At 43.9% G+C, this 24,841-nt stretch overlaps 1 protein-coding gene across 1 annotated transcript; it reads right to left on the bottom strand.

Moving 5' to 3' along the window:
* Positions 1-1,865: 1,865 nt before the first annotated feature.
* On the bottom strand, positions 1,866-21,889 carry LOC145419304 (protein NLRC3-like). Its single transcript, XM_080294773.1, has 6 exons — positions 21,757-21,889; positions 19,845-21,615; positions 14,886-15,062; positions 6,121-6,297; positions 3,937-4,110; positions 1,866-2,474 (listed from the first exon to the last, which is right to left on the bottom strand). Exons 1-6 carry the CDS (start codon positions 21,887-21,889, stop codon positions 2,462-2,464), a joined length of 2,445 nt encoding a protein of 814 aa, XP_080150899.1. The 3' UTR covers positions 1,866-2,461.
* Between the last annotated feature and the right edge of the window lie 2,952 nt (positions 21,890-24,841).

Here is a 24,841-nt window from a genome sequence, read left to right as displayed (position 1 = left end):
TCCTTTCTGTTGCTGAGGAAAGAGTTCGGTTCCTTTAAAGAAGACTATATTTGAAAACACCCTAAGACGCATGGTACCTAAGTAAATCCAAATTACTCTGCACTTCCAATCCCACAGATGAAGTTCCCAGTTGAAGACATGTGGCTGTGCCCTGTGAACTTTGGTACGCACTGGATTCTTGTGGTATGTGTTCATATAGTTATTAATTTGCGTAATTTGTTGTGAAGCAGTTTCTTGCACAAAGTGTTTTTTTTTAAAATACGTTTTCAGTGGCACAAACTATTGTAATTTTTTAATTTATTAACTTTTTCTTCAGATTGTCAACATTTCTGCACAGAAAATACTGCTCATAGACCCCATGGGAATGAAGGTGTTTATGACAGGAAAATTCTGCGCAACTGGAGGTATGCATTATTACTGAGGTATTATTCTTAGATAAAACATTTCTTGTTTCATTACAAACATTTTTGTTCAACTAGGAATTTTCTGAGGATGAGAGGGCATGAAGACACCATGGAGTGGCAGTTACAGACTATGCAACACAACAAGCAACAGGATTCCAGCAGTTGTGGAGTTTTAATGTTAAAGGTAACCCTTATTCAAATGATTCCATTTCTTGTTAGCTATAATTAAGACTTTAAGTGAATTTAAGTGAAGTGAAATTTATTTCGGTCAACAACAACAACACAAGTTATCATTTTACATAGAAGTACAGTAACAGTAACTGAAAACGGAATAGGCTGAAGCTTTGTGGATTATAATTATCCTATCCTTTACCTAATTAAGACTTTACATTCTAATTATGATCAATCTCACAGTTTGCAGAACACTACCTTGATTTTGGAGAGGTCGGTGAGGTGTCAACCACTACAGAGGCAGTTGTGCTGGAGCGAATGCAGATAGCTTGCACACTACTTGAAAATCGAGGTAAGTCCAGTAAAGTCCTTATCACGTTAGAGTGTGTACTTCCATTTTAAATAGTGCTTTTCAAACAGCACAGTGCAAATAGTGCTCTTCAAACACTTTCAGATAAGACCCTTCTCAAAGTCTAATTTAAAAAATTCAGGAGACAAATTTTCCTTGAAGTATATTTGGAAAAAATGTACTATTACTCCACCTAAACTTGGTTTATCTGACCCAGATAGACTGCAGGTCATAACTTACCTGAAGTTAAGTTCACCTCAGGTCTCTGCTCCTCCTGCCTCACCTGTTGCCTCTGTGGAAGCTCCGCCATAGCCACCACCAAACAACTGACTTATTTTTACACATCGACCAGCATCCGGCCAATCCACCACCTTTCATTGTTTATACCAAAACAAAAGTAAAAAAACCTCATCGGCTCATAAAAATGAAAAATCACCATCGGTATGCCCGATGGCCAGTCCAGCTATGGTCGTGCCATGAGTTAACCCTTCACGTGGCAGCTGTGACACGCGTGCCCAGGGTTGCCGACCCCTGCTCTAAAGCATCTGATTTGGATTCCTGAGATCAAATATATTTTCCTTTGGCTTTGTTTTCTTCCCATTTGTGGCTTTAATGTAGTGTTACATCCTGTTTGTTTGCTTCCATCTGTATACATGTCCAGATTCACTGTTATGTTTCTATTCTTACATTGCTGTGTGATCACTGTTCCCTCTGCTGACTGATGTGACCTTTTGTATCTTACACTGATACTTGTCATATTTCTATCTGCGCCTAAAAGATAAAAAGTTTTCCATGCTAAAACACAGCTCCACCTCCTGCAGTTCTCCCTCTGAACCACTAGATGTCTCTGTTATCTAAATGAAGACGTGCAGCACAGCAACCACAGCAGCGCTCAGATCATACGTGTCCTGTTATTATGTATAAAAGCATGAAACAGGTGAGACAGGTGGGATCAATATTAATGTTGTGGAAATATATGAAAAAGCAACAGAAGAGTGAAAACATTTCGTGTTTCTAGAAAGATCTTTCAGCTCACAGCTGCTCACAGACTGTATTTACAAGTGACAAACTGCAACTCTACAGTACATCTACAGTATATATCAAATATATTCTGTATTCAAATCTATTGAGTGATGTTTGAAAGTCTTTCCAGGTGAGTTTGATCCAGGAGGGTCTGAAGCCAGAGTCAGACAGAGACTGTGCAGAGACTGTAGAAGGACAGAGCAGCAGCAGAGCAGTCCAGATACACTGATGATCCTCTGTCAGATCCAGAGGGACACACAGGGATGATGCTGGACTCTACATTGTGTCTGACAGTGGAGCTGTTCTCAGAGCAGTTCACTCTGCAGCACTGACAGTCATCTGCACTTCTTCTCATTCCTCTGTCAGTCACTGCTGGATGAAGCTCTCCTCTCCACCTCCCAGTAACATGGCCCAGTCAGAGCGTCTCTACACACAAGCTGCTGCTGCTTCAACCTCTCTGGATCATCAGGACACAGCTCCTCCTCTCTCAGCACACACACTGTCCTGTTTACCATCATCGCCAACACCTGCAGAGAGAAGAAGGAAGAGCAGAGGAGATAAACGAGTGTTTCCAGAGACTCTTCATCAGCTGTCAGTTAGTGATGCAGCACATCCAAGGCAAGGCAAGGCAAGGCAAGGCAAGGCAAATTTTTTTGTATAGCAGAATTCAACAACAAGGTGATTCAAAGTGCTTTACAGAGACATTAGAAACAAAAACAAATAAAAAGCATGATTTAAAATTGATTAAAACAAGCAAACAAACAAACTAACTAAACACACACATTCACATTCACACCTGTTCGCGCGATCTGAACCCTTATCGTAAGGGGAGCTACCAGTCCTTCTGTGGACGAGTTACTTTCTATTTTAAATTGCCTGAATTTAAAATACTCTCTAGACCCAGCTGGGGAGCTACCCAGAGCTCTAAACCCACTTAACAAACAAACAAACAAACAAACAAACAAACAAAACAGTATATAAAATCAAAACAGATAAAATCAGTTAATGTAAGTTTTGAAATTTAAGCTTAAAAGTGTGGATTTGGTGCTTTATTCAAATGCAGCTGAGAATAGGTGAGTCTTCAACCTGGATTTAAATAAACTGAGTGTTTCAGCTGATCTGAGGCTTTCTGGGAGTTTGTTCCAGATATAAGGAGCATTAAAGCTGAATGCAGCTTCTCCGTGTCTGGTTCTGACTCTGGGAACTGATAAAAGACCGGATCCAGATGACCTGAGGGATCTGGAAGGTTCATACTGGGTCAGGAGGTCACTGATGTATTTTGGTCCTAAACCATTCAGAGCTTTATAGACCAGCATTAGAACTTTAAAGTCTATCCTCTGACGGACAGGCAGCCAGTGTAAAGACCTCAGAGCTGGACTGATGTGGTCCACTTTTTTGGTCCAGTATAAAGAGCAGCAGGGACTTCAGTGCTGGGACTGTACTAGGACTCATTGTTGCTTCACTTTTTCTAATCTTTGGATTTTTATTGAAGTTGATGAAAATGTTTTTCCCTCCTAGTTTGAGTTTGGACTTTCATTCATTAGAAGAACCTTGGTGTGTCCACTCTGAGCTCTGTAGGAACCCCAACAACAAGCCCAACAATCCAGATGGACAGTTCCAGCTGTTAACTGGAGGAATTCCATCCAAACATCTGCTCTCACTAAATTCTTCCTCACCTACAGACTGTGTTCTTCACTGCTTTAAACTTGGAAATGAATGCAGTCATTGGTCTGCGTGCTGCTTTGTTCAGAGAGCTGATTGGCTGTTGACAGTGTTTGATCAGAGCGTGTCAGCTGTTACTATGGTGACCATAAAGGTCAGAAACAGGAAGTGTTTGTGTCCAATCCTGAAGCCTGTCACCATTCTCCTCTCACAGCTTCACTGAGAAGCTGCAGCTTTACAGGAAACACTGGATCTTTGTTTCATACTGACTGTGTTTAGTACAATACTGCTGACAGCACCACCCACTCACTCCATCACTCTACTGACCTCAGAGTCTCCAGTCTGTAGTCTGGACTCTGCTGAAGATCAGACAGCTGCTTCACATCTGAATCCTTCAGGTTGTTTCCGTACAGGTCCAGCTCTCTCAGATGGGAGGGGTTGGACTTCAGTGCTGCTGCCAGATAATCACAGCTGATCTTTGACAAACCACAGAGCCTCAATCTGTATAAAGAATGAAGGATGTAAGTTTATTAGACAAAGTGTGAGCTTGAAATCATTCAGTGTTTCATCATCTGTTCAGAGGTGAAGAAGGTTCAGAATGTAGAAGTTTAGAAAATGGAAACTCCAAACAGCTGAAGCCAACAGGAAGCAGCTTCAAACAGGAAACTGTGCAGAGTTTCAGACTATATGTCCTGATGCAGCCAGTTGGATTTTGGAGATTTGAATCTCTGTTCTGTGACTAAGTCCTTGAATCATTTCTTCCAGTTGGTCCAACAAGACAGACTAAGTATTGGACATGTGTTGTGGCTCCATTAGGGGAGCTTCTAAATGTGATGTGATGGCCCCTCTGGGTCTGTCAGGTCACAGCACTGAAGAGAGCTCAAACTGGGCACACAGTTGTTCCAGTCTGGACCAAAGACTCTATACTGGGACTGAGGGACTGCATTGACTGCACCCACTGGGACTTTTTAAAGGCTCATGCTCTCACATAGATCATCGATTTCTACTTACATTTCTTTCTGGGAAAAATGGGGATTACTTTGAAAACAGGAAGTATTTTCCCCAATAAGCAGCCCTGGATTAGTAAATCACTCCAACATGTTCTCAGGCAGAAGAAGCTGTCTTGTTATGAGGGAGAGAAGAAAAAGATTGAGGCACAGAAACTTGTTGAAAGAGAAATAAAGCAGCTAAAATCAGGTGTAAAAGAAAAGCAGAGGATGAGCTGAATAAAGGACACTCAAGGCTGGCTTGGAAAGGAATGAAGTCCATGGTGGGGATGCAGAACAAGGAGCAAAGATGAATGTGATGCTGAATCAGCAGAAGACTTGGACTCATTTGATTCCAGCTTTGATATCATTGATTTCAATGAAGAGCTTTGTGATTGTAGCAAAGGGCTGGTAGCTCTGAGAGTCCCACTGATGAGGTGTTTGTGTGGAAATCTCTTAGTGGGAGCAAAGAGAGAAAAAGCCCTGGTCCTGATGCTGTGGGAGGGAAATGATTGAAGTGTGCTGTGAGGAACTGACTGGGAGATTTTCACACATTTTCCAGTCCTCCTTGGAACAACAGGAAGTTCCCAGCATATGGAAACAAAGGTTAAGTGTCCTATGGCACTCAGTGATGATGTTGCTGTGGCCCCACCACCTCCACCTCTTTGTAAAGGAACTAACTGTAATCTGAAGCTTCAAATGGAACTAAGACTTCCTCCACTAGGTGGCAGTGTCTGATGAGAAAGTGTTAGTGGAGCTGGCCTGGAGTCAGAAACAGGAAGATGCAGGATTTGGGCTGAAATGGGGAAAAGTGGTTCGCACTAGTGCCTTAAAGCAAGAAGGTTGTAGGTTGAAGCTTGTTGGCCTTTCTGTGGAGGTTGGATGTTCTCCCACAGTCCAATGAAATGCTGCTTAGGTTCATTGGTGCTTCTAAATTGGCTGTAGGTGTGGATGTGAGAGAGTGCTTCTCTGTCTCTCTCTGCTGGCCCTGTGATGGACTGCTCACCTGTGCAGGTGGACCACGCCTCTTGCCCTATGACAGCTAGGGCACAGGCTGCAGCCCTGTGAGCCTAAGCTGAATAAACAGTTAGCAAACATGATTCATAGATGAAGGTCAGAGTGTTCCTCCTTCTCTTTCCCATCATTCATGTTGGCAGTGGAGGAGATTTGGATGTTGGACTGTGTTTTGGATGATGTGTGTATGTTTGTGTTGGACTGCTGTCTGTAAAGCAAACGCAAATTTTGCTTTGGATTTCAGTGTCAGACAGACTTTAAGGTGGAATGAAGAGTTTGAGAGTTTCACAGTGAATTATCCAGTGGAGGATTTTTCTTCTTCTTTGAAAGTTTGAAATGTGAACATTGTTCTGCTGCAGTCAATGGACTAAACCAGAGAAGAAGAAAACAGACTTTACCATGAAGATCCCCAGTGTGGATCAGTATAATATCAGCCTGATGTCTGCAGTTTAGTGTCAGCACAACTTTCACATCATATTCATCTCAGCACAACTAAAACATGCTGACTGACCTCAGAGTTTCAAGTCCACACCCTGGACTCTCCAGAAAACCACACAGATGCTTCACTCCTAAATCCTGCAGCTTGTTGTTGCAGCTCAGGTTCAGCTGTCTCAGATGGGAGGGGTTGGACTTCAGTGCTGCTGCCAGATAATCACAGCTGATCTCTGACAAACCACAGTCCATCAATCTGTATAAAGAATGATGTAAGTTTATTAGACAAAGTGTGAGCTTGAAATCATTCAGTGTTTCATCATCTGTTCAGAGCTGAAGGTTCAGAATGTAGAAGTTTAGAAAATGGAAACTCCAAACAGCTGAAGCCAACAGGAAGCAGCTTCAAACAAACACAACAAGAGAAAAAACTCTGAATGTTTCACATTAAAGTTGTACATTTCTCATAAAAACAGGACAAAGACTTGAAAAAGTCGTGTTTTTCCTTCCAGGAACCACAAGGCTTCACTTTTAAAGGTGAAGTGTGAAAGAAATGGACATATTTGAAGTCCAACACCTTTTTCCAGTCACATTATTAAAGCAGACAAACTACAAGCTCATTTTCATTCCAACAAGTCATCTTCTGACCTGGACTAACAACACTGGTCTCTATGTGCAGCTGGCTGTGAGACCAGTGCTCAGGGAGCGTCTACAAAGTGCAACACTGAAAGAACATCACACACTCATTTGCTTCCAGCACTTTCACACAAACATCTACTGTCATTATTGTCACCAAACTCTGTGGATCCTTTATTGCAAATTCAAATGGAATCAAATGGTCAGACAAAAGAGGGTTATGAGGAAATATGATGAAATGTTGTGTATTAGCAGCAAGTTATTGAATCATTTTCCTCAGAAACCAAACAAAATGATTGACAAACATGTTTTTACAAACTCAGTGTTGGACTTGGATCAGGAGGATAAGCTGATGTTTAAAGGCATTTGAGTCTCGCTGTATGAGAGTCCAGTTATTACTCAATATTTATGGATGATTTTCTTTCAGTGTTGCACTTTGTAGATGCTCCCTGAGCCTCACAGCCAGCTGCACATGGACCAGCTGACATTACCCAGCATTAGAGGCGGGTGTAAAAAATGGATTTTCCTATTTAAATGGTTTTAATTTGAATAAAGCGATGTTGATTCATTCAATCCTGAATCGATTTTTAATATAAATGTATTTTGCCAGAATCTCAGGTTAAAGCTCCCAAAAGTATTTCAACAACAAGCAAACAGATAAAACAGTAAATGAGAGCAGCTAAACACACAAAGATGGAAACACAGAGCGTGGATCGTTCACTCGACGGCACGTACACGGACACGCCGTTGGGGCTGAAAGTGGGCAGCTTACAGATCCTGAAGCTGCAGGTTTCATCTGTCTCCAACCAAAACTGACTGAACCAGCAGCAGAAGAAGATCCAAACTCTGCTTTACGTTTGATGAACATCGTCATGAATTCTCTCTGACTTTGACGTTTACTTCCTGCACAGCTCTCTCTCTCTCAGTGTACTTCAAGAACAGTTTACCTTCAAAAATCTGTTTCCTGCATTATTCACTGCTTATTACGCACCAGTCTGCTGTTGTGTTCACTGCTGTCGGCCTCCGAAAACAAAGCCTCATTTCTGCTGTTCAATACTGAAGAAATTCAAACCTTTTAAAATGATGACAGATTACAAACTCTCAGCTGTGTCTGTTATGATGATTTCTGATATGAGGTTCAGTTCTACGGTGGTGATCGCAGGGTTTGCACAGGTCAAGTGTCACTATGACCCTCCAGAAAATAATGAGGACAGGGGATGATCGTTCAGCTCTTTAATGGCAGATTTAGCGTGGGTGTGGGTATGTGTGTGGTTCAGTCTTATGGACGCACACTTTCATTGAACCCACATAAACTGCTCCCGAGCATAACTTGTGATTCACACTGCCTTCATGAACACAATTTTCCATCCCAGTCAAAACATTACTCACAAAACGGCCGCGCCCTCTAGTGGCGAGGCAGAAAACTGCATCACAGTCCTGCCTTCAGAACAGCCGCCCCCAAACTTGCCCTCGCAAGTTTGCAGAATGTCATTTACTGTCCATTTTGTTCTGGTACTGCAGGTAGTCGAATAAGGCGGCTCACTGGGCGTACGTAGGTACGGTCCTTTACGTCCACTTCTGCAGACCGGATCAAACCATCAGCTCCGGGGAATACCCTGTTGATCTTCCCAACAGGCCATGATGCTCTGGGAAGTTGGGGATCCACTATCATCACCACAGTGCCCAGCTGGATCGGAGCAGTGTCTTTCTTCCACTTTGACCGTGTCTGCAGTGTAGGCAGGTAGTGGTGTATGAACTGTGTCCAGAAGTGATCGGATAACACCTGACAGGTCCTCCATGATTGTCGTCCAATGAGCTCTGAGTCGTGGTATATCACTTGGGGTAGGGAAGGGTCTAGCCGCCCCATCAGCAACAAATTTGGGGTAATGGGGTCTGGGTCAGCCACGTCTGATGACACGTACCCCAAAAGGTTTCGAGTTGAGTATTCCCTCGATCTCGATCAACACTGTTTGGAGTATTTCTTCTTTTACAACCTGCGAGCCCAATGTGGAGGCCAGAGCTGCCTTTATGGACCTGATCTCTCGCTCCCAGGATCCTCCAAAGTGGGGAGAACTGGGAGGGTTAAATCGAAACTTAATCTGCTGCTCTGCTAACTTGCTTTGTAAAGAGGGATGCAGGGCTTTGAAAGTTTCCTGGAGCTCCCGATCCCCACCTCGGAAATTTGTTCCCTGGTCACACTGTATCTCAGCTGGTTTCCCACGACGAGAGACAAATCTTCTTAATGCCATTAGAAATGAGTCGGTGTTGATACTAGACAACACCTCAATATGAATGGCACGAGTCGTCAAGCATTTGAAGAGCAGGCCCCAGCGTTTTTCATTTCTCCGACCCACCTTCACCTGCATTGGCCCAAAGCAGTCGATGCCTGTTGAGAAGAAGGCTGGTTGATGTAATCGTAGGCGTGCAAGGGGAAGGTCAGCCATCTTTGGTTTGGCAGGTTGGGCTCTCCATTTTTGGCACTAAGGGCAGGAGCGCTGTTCACTTCTTACGGCTTCACGGCCGCGAAGAATCCAGTATTTCCTTCTCAACTCTGCAAACAATCTCTCTGCTCCTGGGTGTTTCAAATCACTGTCAGCCTGTCGGATGAGTAGTCTGGTGACTGTATGTTTAGGGTCCAATACTACTGGATGTATCACAGCAGCTTCCAAATCATGGCATCGTCTGAGACGACCACCTACTCTTATGAGTTGAAGCGACTTATCAAATTCCGGGTCTAGGCAAAACAGACGGCTGGATGAATGAACTGGTTTCCCAGTGGTCAGGCACTGGATCTCATCTGGGAAACTGTCTTTCTGAGCAGCTTTTAGCAGAATAAGCTCAGCCTCCTTGTAGTTCTCTGATGTGAGATTGTCACCAGCCGCCCCGTGAAGGCACCTGGCTGTTTCTTCCAAAAGCTCGCTAAAACTGGTAAACTGCTGTGCATCAGGCAGGGAGATAGAGTCAGTAGACACAGCAAAGCAAGTTATTGGTTTATGCTGCTCCTCAGCAAAGTCTGTACATGGTGTGGCTGGGTGCTCTGGCCACTGGTCTCGATGTAGCTGCAGAAACGGGGGCCCACATGCCCACCGGGACTGGACTGTGAGGTCTTGTAGCCTTTTACCCCTAGTTAGATCATCTGCCGGATTGTCATATGTTGCCACATAACGCCAAGACTGGCTGTCTGTCAGTTCCTGGATTTCAGCTATCCGAGTTCCCACGAACACCTTGAAATGACAGGACTCTGACTGGATCCATGTTAGGACAGTGGTGGAGTCTGTCCATAACACCACTCTGCATAGTGGTAGGGTGAGCTCTTTGGTCAGCAGGCTAGCAAGTTGAGCTCCAGTCAAGGCTGCACATAGTTCCAGACGTGGCATGGACATCTGCCGTTTAGGGGCCACCCTAGAGCGGGCAGTCAGGAAAGTAACTTCCACCTTTCCAGCAGCATCTTCCGTCCGTAGGTAGGCAACGCTTCCATATGCCTGTTGAGATGCATCGCAGAAGATGTGCAACTCACGCCTACTGTCGGATTTGTCCAGCTCTGGGCTTACATAACAACGTTGTAGACTAATGTTGTCCAGATGCTGCAGCTCACCCTCCCATTCGTTCCATGCCGAGAGCAGGTCACTTGGTAAAAGGGGGTCAACCCACTCATGCTTTTTGTCCCACAGCTGCTGGACTAGTACTTTCGCCCTCGTTGTGAAGGGGACGAGAAACCCTAGTGGGTCATACTGACTCGCCAGAACCCGGTAGATGTTTCTCATGGTAGGAGGATTCCTCTCCAACTGCATGGACTTGTAGTGCAGAGTGTCAGAGCAGCACATCCAGCCCAAACCTAGAGCAGGTTCTTGAGGGTCCATATAAGTTTGCTTCAGCCACTGTACGCTGCTCTCCGATCTTATTTCCTTTGGTAGATGGCTGATGAGATCTGGGGTGCTGCTGGCCCACTGTCTGAGCTCAAATCCTCCCTCCGACAATAGTGACCGTAGTTTGTCCACAACCTCTGTGGCCACATCTGGAGAAGAGAAGCTCTGTAACCAGTTGTCAACATAAAAATTCTTCTCAATGGAGTCACGCACGTCATCTCCCTGGTCACTGTCGTCATGGACGTGTCGCTGGAGTGCATAAATTGCACAGCACGGTGAGCATGTTGTCCCAAAGGGGAGCACCTGCCATTCATACACCTTGGGATGGGTGTCTCTTTGCAGATCGCGACAGAGGAAACGTAGTAGTGGCCAGTCCTCAGGCAGTAGTCTCACCTGGTGGAACATCCCCTTGATATCACTGCTAACTGCGATGGAGCGTTCTCTGAAGCGTAGCAGCACACCAAGAAGAGAGGCCCCCAGGTTCGGGCCTGGTAAAAGCAGCTCGTTGAGGTTCTGATCCCTATAGGTGAATGAGCAATTAAACACCACACGGTTCTTTCCGTTGTGTGTCACCATGTGGTGGGGGATGAACCATGATTCTTTGGAGGCCCTCATTTCCTCCTCACTGATTTCTTTGACATAGCCTGCTGCTATCAACTTTGCCATCTCCGCTTGATAAGCTTTAGCCTTCCCTGGGTCTCGACTGAGGCGCTTCTCCGTGCCACGTAGATTGGGGAGTACTGCTTCAGGTGGCACCCGGAGTGTAGGTATATCACTGACACGCAGAAGGGGAGTTGAATATCTGTTTACTCCCTCGACATTCAGTCTTGTCGTCTTTGCTTCCAATAGCCTCATAGCTTGCTCTTCCCTCCGAGACCGTGTCACCAGTTTCTCACTTCGATATGGGAGAGTGTCGAGTTGCTAAAGCCTCTCTACTTGACTATGAAGCTCTGATTGAGGAGAGGCAGTTGAGAGGAAGAGGCACTGTTGCGGTTGAGCAGAGTGCTTAAGGGACGGGATTGGTCCCTGTGGTACCCAACCAAGTCTAGTCTTGACTGCAGCTGGTCCTCCAGGTAAGCCTAGGCGCACAGGTTTGATGGGCGTTACTAGGTGAGGACAGTCAGAGCCGATCAGAAGGAGTGGCTTGGCATTTGTGAAGGGCTGCAAGGGAAGCCTTCTCAAGTGTCTATATTTCTGTTGAAGTGCCTTCACAGGGTATGAATGTTCAGCCAAGCCTAGGTCATCTGCTGTGAAGGCTCTCTCAATGGTGATTGTTCTGGATGGTTGGCTGGCAGGGGAGACTTTGACTGTCACTGATGCGCCATGAAAGGTTCTCAATCCTTGTCTCACCGTACGTAGAGTAAGACTCTCTGCCATGGCCTGTAACTGCAGTCTTTGAGTGGCCTCAGGGAGAAGGATCGTCCTCTCAGATCCATCATCCAATATGGCGAATGTCTCCAGGGTGTGCTCACCGTTCTGCAGCAGCACTTTGGTTATCTTCAGAAGTACTTGGCTACAGCCAGCACGCCGGTTTAGATAAAGTACCTCAGTAGATGGTTTACTCCCCAGCTCAGCGACGTGTTCCATTGGTGGATTGGGTGCAGCAGGTCTGAGATTCACTTCATGCAGGGCCTCTAGGTGTTTTCCCCTGTATGTCTTACACTGCACTTTAAGTAGACACTGAGCGGCCTGGTGGTGCTGCCCACAACGCCAGCAGCGATTGTTGGACTTAATCCAAGTTGATTTCTGCTCCTTAGTCAGCATCTTGAAGTTGACACATTGATCTAGGAAGTGCAGAGTGTTATTACAATATGGACAATAAGCTGTGTGCTTGTCTTGGACCTCAGAAGTGGAAGGGGTTGTGGTTGAGGACCTTTGAGGGGCAGTGCTGTGTGTTGCACCATGCAGCACGGTGGTAGTCCCCTTTGGTGGCTCGTTTATCTCTTTTCATTCTGCTCCTGTCTCTCGAGCTCTCCTCTACCTTCTCTGTGTGATCTCCGCCCTCTTGAATGACCAGCTCATACTCCAGCCACTCTGCAAAGTCTCTCAATGATGGTATTCCATCTTTCTGTGGGTAAAGGTAGCGGCGGAAAGCAGCACGTAGGTCTTGGGGTAGCTTTCGTGTCAGTCTAGCAACATGAGACCCGCATTGCAGCTCTATGTGTCCATCTTCCCCAAGTTGCTCTAACATGCCGACCAGAGCACGGACTCTCAGTGCAAACCTTCTGAATCCAGTTGTGTCACCTGGGCGGATGCTGGGCTCATCCATAAGCTCTGCTATCCTCTGCAGTGACAGCTGGTGCGGCTGACCGTAATGTTTAGTGAGCGAGGCCATCGTGTCAGAGTAGGGGTGAGGTGAGTTACTGTAGGAGTCAGCAATTAAAAGAGCTTCCTCAAATTTAAGGTGGTCACATAAGACCTGATATTTGAACCTCTCCGTTGCATCAAAGGGGAGAATATTGTCTAGGGCAAGCCTTAATCTAGCAAACTGCCTGGGATCACCCTGCGTGAACTCTGGGATGGAGGGCGATGGTCCTCTGTAGGTCTTCTCCTTTACACCTATGGCTGTAGTGGGAGCCAACACTTATTCTGGGGGGAGCATGTTCGCGTCGAAACTAGGTCCAGCTAGTGATTGAGATAAGGGGGTGGATTGTGGCGCACGAGGCTGAAACTCAGGAGCTTCAGTGGCTGAGGGTTGCTGTAACTGTAGCTCTTGTAATCGTTGGCAAAGCTCTTGTGTAATGGCTGGTAGCGGTGGAGGTGGAACAGACTGTACCTCTGGTAGATCAGGATGATCTCTCGGGAGAAAAACTGCAGGTGGTGGTACTGGCCATTCTTCAGCTGCATCCTGTGTGTAGAATATATTGTGCTGCTCTGGTCTCAGGGAAAAAGGCTGTGTAGTTAGAGGTGTGGAGACCCAAGTGTTATCAGCTGAAATGTAGCCCCCTGGTTGCTGGGCAGAACGTAAGCGGGTGGATTCCAACGTGGTGACATTACGATCCATCTGCCTCCTCATGTCTCCTACCATCATCTGAAGTTGCCGGTTGTCCTCCTGCAGATGCTGCACAATGTTCATGAACTCCTGAGGGATGCTGGATGACACTGGAGTCTGTCCTGCAGCTCCAATAGAACCAGGAGTCTGGGTGAGGGCCGTCATCTTGGCGTATCCCTCTCTAGTCTGCTGTTGCTCCAATGTAGCAGTGGGTGGCAGTGTGTAGCCTTCATACTGAGTCATCCATCCTGATGGTCGCACAGCCCTCCGTGGACGTGCACCTGCCCTCTGGGGGTCATAATCCATCTTCACTCTCTGTAATCACCTCATCCGGCTCGAAGGACCAATTTTGTTATGATGATTTCTGATATGAGGTTCAGTTCTACGGTGGTGATCGCAGGGTGTGCACAGGTCAAGTGCCACTATGACCCTCCAGAAAATAATGAGGACAGGGGATGATCGTTCAGCTCTTTAATGGCAGATTTAGCGTGGGTGTGGGTATGTGTGTGGTTCAGTCTTATGGACGCACACTTTCATTGAACCCACATAAACTGCTCCCGAGCATAACTTGTGATTCACACTGCCTTCATGAACACCATTTTCCATCCCAGTCAAAACATTACTCACAAAACGGCCGCGCCCTCTAGTGGCGAGGCAGAAAACTGCATCACACTCCTGCCTTCAGAACAGTGTCTGTAATCAAACCTCTGTAACTTTCCTTCACTTCAGCAGCATCAGCTCATGTTCACATGTTGATTCATGGTTTGCTTCAGTTTTTGATGGACTGCAGAATATTTTGAAGGTTATCTGCTATAAAAAGGCAGAACAGGAAAATCTGTTTCATGTATTTCTGTTTGATCCTCAGTGACTTTGACACAAAGGCCTCTGCTGTGATGATCACACCTCTGATCAAGTCTCACAGTGTCAGCTTTGTTTTTATACATATGGATATGTGCTGATAAATGATCAGAATTATAATATTTCCCACTGTCTGCTGTGTGCCGTGACCTTTGACCTGCTAAAGACAGTCAGCTGTGGATTATTCATTGTTGTGTCTGATACTTAGAACTGTGAGGAAGAACACTACACAGTTAATCAGGGTCCCCTCTCTCTGAATCAGGAAAGGTGGGCAGGCCGCGTGTGGGCCGTGGGCCATACGTTGAGTCTCACTGTTTGAAATGTCAACATTGTTCTGCTGCAGTCAATGGACTAAACCAGAGAAGAAGAAAACAGACTTTACCATGAAGATCCTCAGTGTGGATCAGTATAATATCAGCCTGATGTCTGCAGTTTAGTGTCAGCACAACTTTCACATCATATTCATCTCAGCACAACTAAAACATGCTGACTGACCTCAGAGTTTCAAGTCCACATCCTGGACTCTCCAGGAAACCACACAGATGTTTCACTCCTGAATCCTGCAGCTTGTTGTTCCAGCTCAGGTTCAGCTGTCTCAGATGGGAGGGGTTGGACTTCAGTGCTGCTGCCAGATAATCACAGCTGATCTCTGACAAACCACAGTCCCACAATCTGTATAAAGAATGAAAGATGTAAGTTTATTAGACAAAGTGTGAGCTTGAAATCATTCAGTGTTTCATCATCTGTTCAGAGCTGAAGAAGGTTCAGAATGTAGAAGTTTAGAAAATGGAAACTCCAAACAGCTGAAGCCAACAGGAAGCAGCTTCAAACAAACACAACAAGAGAAAAAACTCTGAATGTTTCACATTAAAGTCGTACATTTATCATAAAAACAGGACAAAGACTTGAAAAAGTCGTGTTTTTCCTTCCAGGAACCACAAGGCTTCACTTTTAAAGGTGAAGTGTGAAAGAAATGGACATATTTGAAGTCCAACACCTTTTTCCAGTCACATTATTAAAGCAGACAAACTACAAGCTCATTTTCATTCCAACAAGTCATCTTCTGACCTGGACTAACAACACTGGTCTCTATGTGCAGCTGGCTGTGAGACCAGTGCTCAGGGAGCGTCTACAAAGTGCAACACTGAAAGAACATCACACACTCATTTGCTTCCAGCACTTTCACACAAACATCTACTGTCATTATTGTCACCAAACTCTGTGGATCCTTTATTGCAAATTCAAATGGGATCAAATGGTCAGACAAAAGAGGGTTATAAGGAAATATGATGAAATGTTGTGTATTAGCAGCAAGTTATTGAATCATTTTCCTCAGAACCCAAACAAAATGATTGACAAACATGTTTTTACAAACTCAGTGTTGGACTTGGATCAGCAGGATAAGCTGATGTTTAAAGGCATTTGAGTGTCGCTGTATTAGAGTCCAGTTATTACTCAATATTTATGGATGATATTCTTTCAGTGTTGCACTTTGTAGATGCTCCCTGAGCCTCACAGCCAGCTGCACATGGACCAGCTGACATTACCCAGCATTAGAGGCGGGTGTAAAAAAATGGATTTACCTATTTAAATGGTTTTAATTTGAATAAAGCGATGTTGATTCATTCAATCCTGAATCGATTTTTAATATAAATGTATTTTGCCAGAATCTCAGGTTAAAGCTCCCAAAAGTATTTCAACAACAAGCAAACAGACAAAACAGTAAATGAGAGCAGCTAAACACACAAAGATGGAAACACAGAGCGTGGATCGTTCACTCGATGGCACGTACACGGACACGCCGTCGGGGCTGAAAGTGGACAGCTCACAGATCCTGAAGCTGCAGGTTTCATCTGTCTCCAACCAAAACTGAGTGAACCAGCAGCAGAAGAAGATCCAAACTACGCTTTACGTTTGATGAACATCGTCATGAATTCTCTCTGACTTTGACGTTTACTTCCTGCACAGCTCTCTCTCTCTCAGTGTACTTCAAGAACAGTTTACCTTCAAAAATCTGTTTCCTGCATTATTCACTGCTTATTACGCACCAGTCTGCTGTTGTGTTCACTGCTGTCGGCCTCCGAAAACAAAGCCTCATTTCTGCTGTTCAATACTGAAGAAATTTAAACCTTTAAAATTATGACAGATTACAAACTCTCAGCTGTGTCTGTAATCAAACCTCTGTAACTTTGCTTCACTTCAGCAGCATCAGCTCATGTTCACATGTTGATTCATGGTTTGCTTCAGTTTTTGATGGACTGCAGAATATTTTGAAGGTTATCTGCTATAAAAAGCCAGAACAGGAAAATCTGCTTCATGTGTTTCTGTTTGATCCTCAGTGACTTTGACACAAAGTGTGATGATCACACCTCTGATCAAGTCTCACAGTGTCAGCTTTGTTTTTATACATATGGATATGTGCTGATAAATGATCAGAATTATAATATTTCCCACTGTCTGCTGTGTGCCGTGACCTTTGACCTGCTAAAGACAGTCAGCTGTGGATTATTCATTGTTGTGTCTGATACTTAGAACTGTGAGGAAGAACACTACACAGTTAATCAGGGTCCCCTCTCTCTGAATCAGGAAAGGTGGGCAGGCCGCGTGTGAGCCGCGGGCCATACGTTGAGTCTCACTGTTTGAAATGTGAACATTGTTCTGCTGCAGTCAATGGACTAAACCAGAGAAGAAGAAAACAGACTTTACCATGAAGATCCTCAGTGTGGATCAGTATAATATCAGCCTGATGTCTGCAGTTTAGTGTCAGCACAACTTTCACATCATATTCATCTCAGCACATCTAAAACATGCTGACTGACCCCAGAGTTTCAAGTACACATTCTGGACTCTCCAGGAAACCACACAGATGCTTCACTCCTGAATCCTGCAGCTTGTTGTTCAGGCTCAGGTCCCGCTGTCTCAAATGGGAGGGGTTGGACTTAAGCGCTGCTGCCAGATAATCACAGCTGATCTCTGACAAACCACAGTCCATCAATCTGTATAAAGAATGAAAGATGTAAGTTTATTAGACAAAGTGTGAGCTTGAAATCATTCAGTGTTTCATCATCTGTTCAGAGCTGAAGAAGGTTCAGAATGTAGAAGTTTAGAAAATGGAAACTCCAAACAGCTGAAGCCAACAGGAAGCAGCTTCAAACAAACACAACAAGAGAAAAAACTCTGAATGTTTCACATTAAAGTCGTACATTTCTCATAAAAACAGGACAAAGACTTGAAAAAGTCGTGTTTTTCCTTCCAGGAACCACAAGGCTTCACTTTTAAAGGTGAAGTGTGAAAGAAATGGACATATTTGAAGTCCAACACCTTTTTCCAGTCACATTATTAAAGCAGACAAACTACAAGCTCATTTTCATTCTGACAAGTCATCTTCTGACCTGGACTAACAACACTGGTCTCTATGTGCAGCTGGCTGTGAGACCAGTGCTCAGGGAGCGTCTACAAAGTGCAACACTGAAAGAACATCACACACTCATTTGCTTCCATCATCCAACCTGAAGAGGAAACAGAGACGCCTCCCCTTCAAAGTAAAAGCTGCTCCTTTTGGACACAGTATCAAAGAAAGTCTACAGTATAACATAGAAAAGACAGAACAAAGTTTTGGTTGTTTTTAAATTGTGCAGAAATGAAACTACACTAAGCTCAATTATGGGACAGACATTTCATCCCATGTCAGTTTGGCCTCATCCTGGGCCGGATTATCCAGCATACACTCTGACCACAGGCCCAGGGGCCACGCACAGCTGGGCTCCATCCAAGAGACAGGAAACAAACCAACACAATAATAAAAAGCACCATGTGATCTTCTTACATCTTCAAGACAAACATAGTAAAAACATGAGCATATTTGTTTCCTGATAAAATGATGTGACAGGTAGAACAGAGTAAAGTGGTGGTGTTACAGCCTTTCTCCCCTCTGCTGCCGAGGCTGTTAGTCTCTCCCAAACTCAGCTACAGGACTTCCAAATGAATGAAAGCAGCAGAAGTGGCTTTACAAATGAAAGAGGAAGAGGAGAAGAAGAGGAGAGGGAGGCCACCCTGACCATCACTCCAGCTGAAAACATCGCACTTCCATTAAAGTTGGTGAGAAAATGTTGAGCAGGATGAGCTGCTGGCTAATCTGGAGGCTGTAGCAGCAGCTCACAGTCACAGTGGATTTCCACTCATGAAAAAGCTCTGGCTGCTTCATTTCTCATCTCATATCAGAGACTTTAAAGCTTCACTGAAGCTGTACTGTGATGCTTCCATATCCCAGTGAGGTCTCCATAATGATTTCAGCTGTTCTGTACACACACTCTGTGTGCCCTGTATGGCTCAAAGTCTCTGCAGCCTGTTTTTATCTGCTATCATCAGATCTTCATCATCCTCATTCACATCCCTCACACACTCTACAGCCTCATCAGCACTGACTTCATCTTCACTGACTGATGGAGCACAACATGAACCTGTGGAGGCTGAAACACTGTCCTGTCAAACATCTCCCCGTCACCACTCCACTTCTGTCAGCCTTTAAATGAACCCTGCTCAAGTCTGTCACTTCTGTTTGGAGCCAAAAGAGGTTAAAGATTATGCCACTACATTCTTGTCTAGAAAATATTAAAAGTGTATTTGGTGACACACAAAAAAGGGTAAAGTTTAAGTATAGTTTGGGTCCACACATGTCCAAACCCTGGTGTGTAGGCCTACTTAATATTGAGAAAAGCCCACTAAAAGAACGCCCACCAGACCAAAGCAATGGTTTTGACTTGATCAGCATTAACCCCGCCCCCTGACTTTGATGGGTGAAGCTGACAAATAAAATGTACTTATGAACAGCGATGCAGGGCCAGGAGTAGCAACGTGAATTAAATAAATACATCATTAAATAATTCATTAAATGTGTCAGTAAAATAATTAAAATAGAAAACAAACCAATAATTGATTAAATATGTAATTAACTAATTTGAATTGTACATAAATAAATAATGAATTGTTTTTAATGAAATTAACTGATAATTCATTATCAATATATTTTTTTAAATTAATTATGTACATTTTTAATTAATTACTGAAATAAATGATTCATTAGTGATGTATTCATTTAATAAACCATAAAATTATTGCTAGTTTACTCAAAATAATTTTAAGACATCAACATTAAAGGTTAAATTATGATAATGAATACATGCAACTATAACTGATGACGTAAGAATTTGGATTTTTTAAGCTAAAGCGAAGGTGCTGACTCACTTGGCATGTTACCCTCAAATCCTCCCTAATAACAATAACATAATTACACTTTAGCCACACGAGGGCAGCAGCATTAATACAAGTCACGTGTATATAAAGGTACAGTGATTATATTACAGTGATTTTGACAAAAACAAAACAGAAGTTGATGGCAGTGTGTTTTTCCATAACATACCAACCAAATTAAACAATAAAAACTTTATAACTTACAGAACTTTTTTAGAGGCTTTGACCACTGGCAGCAGCCTCAGAAGAGCCTCCTCTGAAGCAAAGTATTTCTTCAGGTCAAACACATCCAGATCTTTTTCTGATGACAGTAAGATGAAAACCAGAGCTGACCACTGAGCAGGAGACAGTTTATCTGTGGAGAGACGTCCTGAACTCAGGGACTGTTGGATCTCCTCCACTAGAGAACAATCATTCAGTTCATTCAGACAGTGAAACAGATTGATGCTTTTCTCTGCAGACAGATTCTCACTGAGCTTCTCTTTGATGTACTGAACTGCTTCTTGATTGGTCTGTGAGCTACTTCCTGTCTGTGTCATCAGGCCTTGCAAACGAGTTTGATTAGTCTTCAGACCCAAGAGAAAACGAAGGAACAAGTCCAGGTGTCCATTGGGGCTCTGTAAGGCCTTGTCCACAGCACACTGGTAGAAGTATTTCTCTGTCTGAGAACTTGTTTGTTGTTCTTCCAGCAGATTGAGTCCAGAGTTGATGAAGGTCAGGTGGACATGAAGAGCAGCCAGAAACTCCTGAACACTGAGATGAACAAAGCAGAACACCTTGTCCTGGTACAGTTGTTTCTCCTCTTTAAAGACCTGTGTGAACACTCCTGAGTACACTGAGGCTGCTCTGATATCGATGCCACACTCTGTCAGGTCTGCTTCAAAGAAGATCAGGTTTCCTTTCTGCAGCTGATCAAAAGCCAGTTTTCCCAGAGACTCCATCATCTTCCTGCTCTCTGGACTCCAGTGTGGATCTGTCTCAGCTCCTCCATCATATTTGATCCTCTTGACTTTGGCCTGAACCACCAGGAAGTGGATGTACATCTCAGTCAGGGTCTTGGGCAGCTCTCCTCCCTCTCTGGTTTCCAGCACATCCTCCAGAACTGTAGCAGTGATCCAGCAGAAGACTGGGATGTGGCACATGATGTGGAGGCTTCGAGCTTTCTTGATGTGGGAGATGATCCTGCTGGCCTGCTCCTCATCTCTGAATCTCTTCCTGAAGTACTCCTCCTTCTGTGGGTCAGTGAACCCTCTGACCTCTGTCACCATGTCGACACACTGAGGAGGGATCTGATTGGCTGCTGCAGGTCGTGTTGTTATCCAAAGGCGAGCAGAAGGGAGCAGGTTCCCTCTGATGAGGTTTGTCAGCAGCTCATCCAATGAGGTGGACTTTCTGGTTTCTGTCAGGATTTTCGTTTTGTTGAAGTCCAAATTAAGTCGACACTCATCCAGACCATCAAGTATGAACACAACCTGGAAGTCTTCAAGCCTGCAGATTCCTGATTCGTTAGTTTGATTAAAGAAGTGATGAACAAGTCCCACCAAGCTGAACTTTTCCTCTTTCAGCACATTCAGCTCTCTGAAAGTGAATGGAAATATGAACTGGATGTCCTGGTTGGCTTTGTCTTCAGCCCAGTCCAGGCTGTATTTCTGTGTTAAGACTGTTTTCCCAATGCCAGCCACTCCCTTTGTCAGCACTGTTCTGATTGGTTCGTCTCTTCCAGGTGAGGCTTTAAAGATGTCTTCTTGTCTGATTGTTGTTTCTGGTCTGTCTGGTTTCCTGGATGCTGTTTCAATCTGTCTGACCTCATGTTCATCATTGACCTCTGCAGTCCCTCCCTCTGTGATGTAGAGCTCTGTGTAGATCTGATTCAGGAGGGTTGGGCTTCCTGCTTTAGCGATGCCCTCAAACACACACTGGAACTTCTTCTTCAGTTGGGCTTTAAGTTCTCGTTTACAGAGTGGAGCAAATATTTCTGAAGGTAAGAAATTCAGAAAAAAATATTATACAATAAATATCACAGCTTTTCAGTACCCTGAAAGGATGAATGTCTATTGGTCCATTTCTTGAGCTATTAGGAAAGATCAATATTCAGTCTTTAGAGAAATTCTCTTACTGCTGTGCAGATGGTCAGCCATCTCATGCTGCTTAAGTCTCCTCAAGAAGTGGAGTGTGATCTTCAGAAATGCTTCTCTGCAGCTCTTTCTTTCATCTTCATCCTCACCTTCAAACATCTCCTCATCCTCCATCTGGCTCTTTAAAGTTTCTGGGTGATCTGGACTCAGAACCTTCTGATCTTCTTTAGCTCGTTCTTCACAAACATGGTGATGTTGTCCTCCAGCCGCTGGAAAAGAAGACTATATGAATTACCCAGTGGTAAATGGACTGGTTCTTATTTAGCTCTCTTTGATACTCTGTGCACACACAGCATTTTATATAACATGCCTCATTCAACCAAGCACATTGTTCTATGCTTAAATACTTTCTTTCACACTCTGATGGATGCATCAGAGGGCAGCTTGGGTTTAGTACGTTACCCAGTACATTTGCCAGCCAGGGTTTGATTCACAAACCTTCTGACTAGTAGCTGACCTGCTCACCTCCTGAGCTACAGTCACCCCAATCTGACTGAAATCATGGAGCCCAAACTCTGATTTATGTTGGACACACTGACAATCCTCTGGTCCACAAAGTGCAGCATAGAGGTGACTGAAAAGAACAAATGTAAACGTAGTACTACAAACCATAACCACAGAGTCCAGGTGTGTTTGATGTTGCTGTGCAGACTGACCAGTGGAAACCTCTGCTCTCTGCTGGTCCACTCTGTGGAGGAGTAATGAATAATTAGCTCATGTTATGTCTGTCCACACACAGACACACGCTAAAGGTCCATGAAGTGATGTTTGGATGGGTTCAGACAATCAGATGACTGTCATGGTGAAGCTTTGCTAGTCCTGCTGATCCCACTGAGAATTAACAACTCAGTTTCCAGATGTCTGTAGTTTTCTGCTCAGTTTCATTAGTCCCAACAGCTCTTACCATCTCCTGCATAAAGCTTTCCCTCCATGCTCAGATGCCCTGGAACAAGGTGCTCTCTTTATATCAGTGACTGGTTTAAAGTGCCAACTTGCAGTGCTCGCCAAACTTTGTGTCAGCAAAAGTAGTTCTAATGTTTCTTACATTTATTAAATTTTTTACATTTTTACACACACAAATCAATGAACGCAAAAACATAAACTTTTCAGATATTTTGTTTTACAATGTTACAAAACTCAGTTCACAACTACACAGTCTGATTTACAAGTGCAAAATATTGACCACAGTTTGAGCCGATGTATGTCCCGAGTCTGTGGACTCAGTAGTTTTGTTTTGATTGTTATTGTCTTTTGTTACAATTTCATTCTGATTAAGATTTTCTAGTTCTGAGGTTTTGGTTTCTGTGTTCCCTCTGTACTGTGTTAGTATTGTGTCTCTGTGTTCACTTCCTGTTTTATTTTTGACAGTGCCATGTCCTATGTTAGTGTGTCTACTTTTGCTTCCCCTTGTCTGGTTATGTCCAATGAATCCTGCTGTGTCTCCCTTTTCTCATTCCCTGATGGCTCTTTTGTGTATATGAGCCCTTTGTTTTCTCCTGCTTGTTGCTGGTTCGTCTGTGTTGTCTCCCCGTGTCTCCGTTTAAGGTTTCAGGTTAGTTTTTTAGTTTTTTCAGTAGAGGTTATCTTAGCTTCTGCACAGGCCATCTCCACTGCACTTCACCGTTTCAATAAAGCTCAATCACTTCACAGCATTGTCGGCATCTTGGGTCCTTTATTAAATTCAACATGGCTCGCCCCGCTAGCCGTGACATAAGATGTGAAAACAATATCCAAAAAACACGAGGGACAAACAGGGAATAGTTTTAAGGGGCAGGGCCAACAAACTGAGTCTAGCCATGAACTCAGAGTTGATTGAATTAGCATTTTGAATTGGCTGATCTGAGTTACTTCAATCAAGTCTATGTTCACTTTTGAGTTAAGACTATACATGATTAATGTCAAAGAAAAAGCCATCACCAGCAACTGATTCTGATTTTGCAGGTTTTCAAATCTAAACGGTACCCATCCCTAGCTGGCTGTAGTTTAACCTTTACTTAAAAAGCATCCCTGGACCCAGCTGTCTTAGCTAATTATAGGCTGATCTCCAACCTGACAACCCTTGAAAGAGTAGTTGGGGGGAGACAATCAGAGGGGCAGTGTGATGATCTTAGGTTACAAACTACTGCAGTCAAGTCATTAAGGGAGACGGGATCAAACTGCTCTAAGACAGCTGAGCACACAGGAGAAAGACTCGGATCTGAGGCAGCAGTCGGCGAGACAAGAGCCCTAATAGATAGAAGCTTGTTGTTAAAAATGCTAAAAAATCATCACAAATACTTGGTGAAGAAATGACTCCGACATTATCACGTGAACGAAGAAAGCGATTGAGGACATTAAAAAGTACCTGAGGCCTGTGACTGTTTACTGACACTAAGTTTAAGACAAACTGTGTCTGCAGGTTTTACAGCTTCTTGGTGAGCAGAAAGACAGAAAGTCCTTAAAATCTGTAGAGAAACATACAATCTGTCCTTTTTCCATCTCCTTTCAGCGCGTCTACAGTCACGTCTAAGGGAGCGCGTATGTTCATTCAACCACAGCTCTGATAAATGCTTAGCGCGCAGAGTCCTGAACGGAGCAATAGAGTCCAAAATATCAGTGCAGGTAGAATGAAGAGTGTCCGAAAGGTCCTCAACACTTTAACAGCTGGAGTTCATTATTCCAGAGTCCATAAAGGCAGCAGAAAAAGCGGCGCTGTTAGAGCATTAAGCGCTCGCTTTTTACGCGCTGAGGCGCATGGCTTATCTACCGAGCAGCGCATAGAGTGAACAACCAGTGTTGGTCAAGTTACTTGAAAAAAGTAATCAGTAACTAATTACTGATTGCCTCCCCAAAAAAGTAATCCCGTTACTTTACTGATTACTTATTTTCAAAAGTAATTAATTACTTAGTTACTTAGTTACTTAGTTACATTTTAAAAACACGATTTACAACCTGAAGAGGTAATAAAGTGATAGATCTTTCAGCCCAATTCTACTTTTTCTGCATAATCCATCATACAAAATGTAATCAAATGGAAAAGTCTCTTTTTTTAACTTGTTTTATTAGTTTTAATCTATTAACTTTATG

This window comes from Astatotilapia calliptera, chromosome 3, assembly GCF_964374335.1.
Source record: "Astatotilapia calliptera chromosome 3, fAstCal68.1, whole genome shotgun sequence".
Classification (NCBI taxonomy): domain Eukaryota; kingdom Metazoa; phylum Chordata; class Actinopteri; order Cichliformes; family Cichlidae; genus Astatotilapia; species Astatotilapia calliptera.
Note: the sequence above shows the minus strand (reverse complement) of the source record. Positions and strands in the feature narration are given on the sequence as shown.

Excerpts from the sequence above, each read along its gene's own strand:
- LOC145419304 (XM_080294773.1), bottom strand. The coding sequence starts at position 21,889 with ATGGAGGATGAGGAGATGTTTGAAGGTGAGGATGAAGATGAAAGAAAG. Across the intron at positions 15,063-19,844 it reads AAAGCCTCTAAAAAAGTTCT|ATTGTGGGACTGTGGTTTGT; the intron begins GTAAGTTATAAA and ends TTCTTTATACAG. Across the intron at positions 6,298-14,885 it reads TGTGGACTTGAAACTCTGAG|ATTGATGGACTGTGGTTTGT; the intron begins GTCAGTCAGCAT and ends TTCTTTATACAG.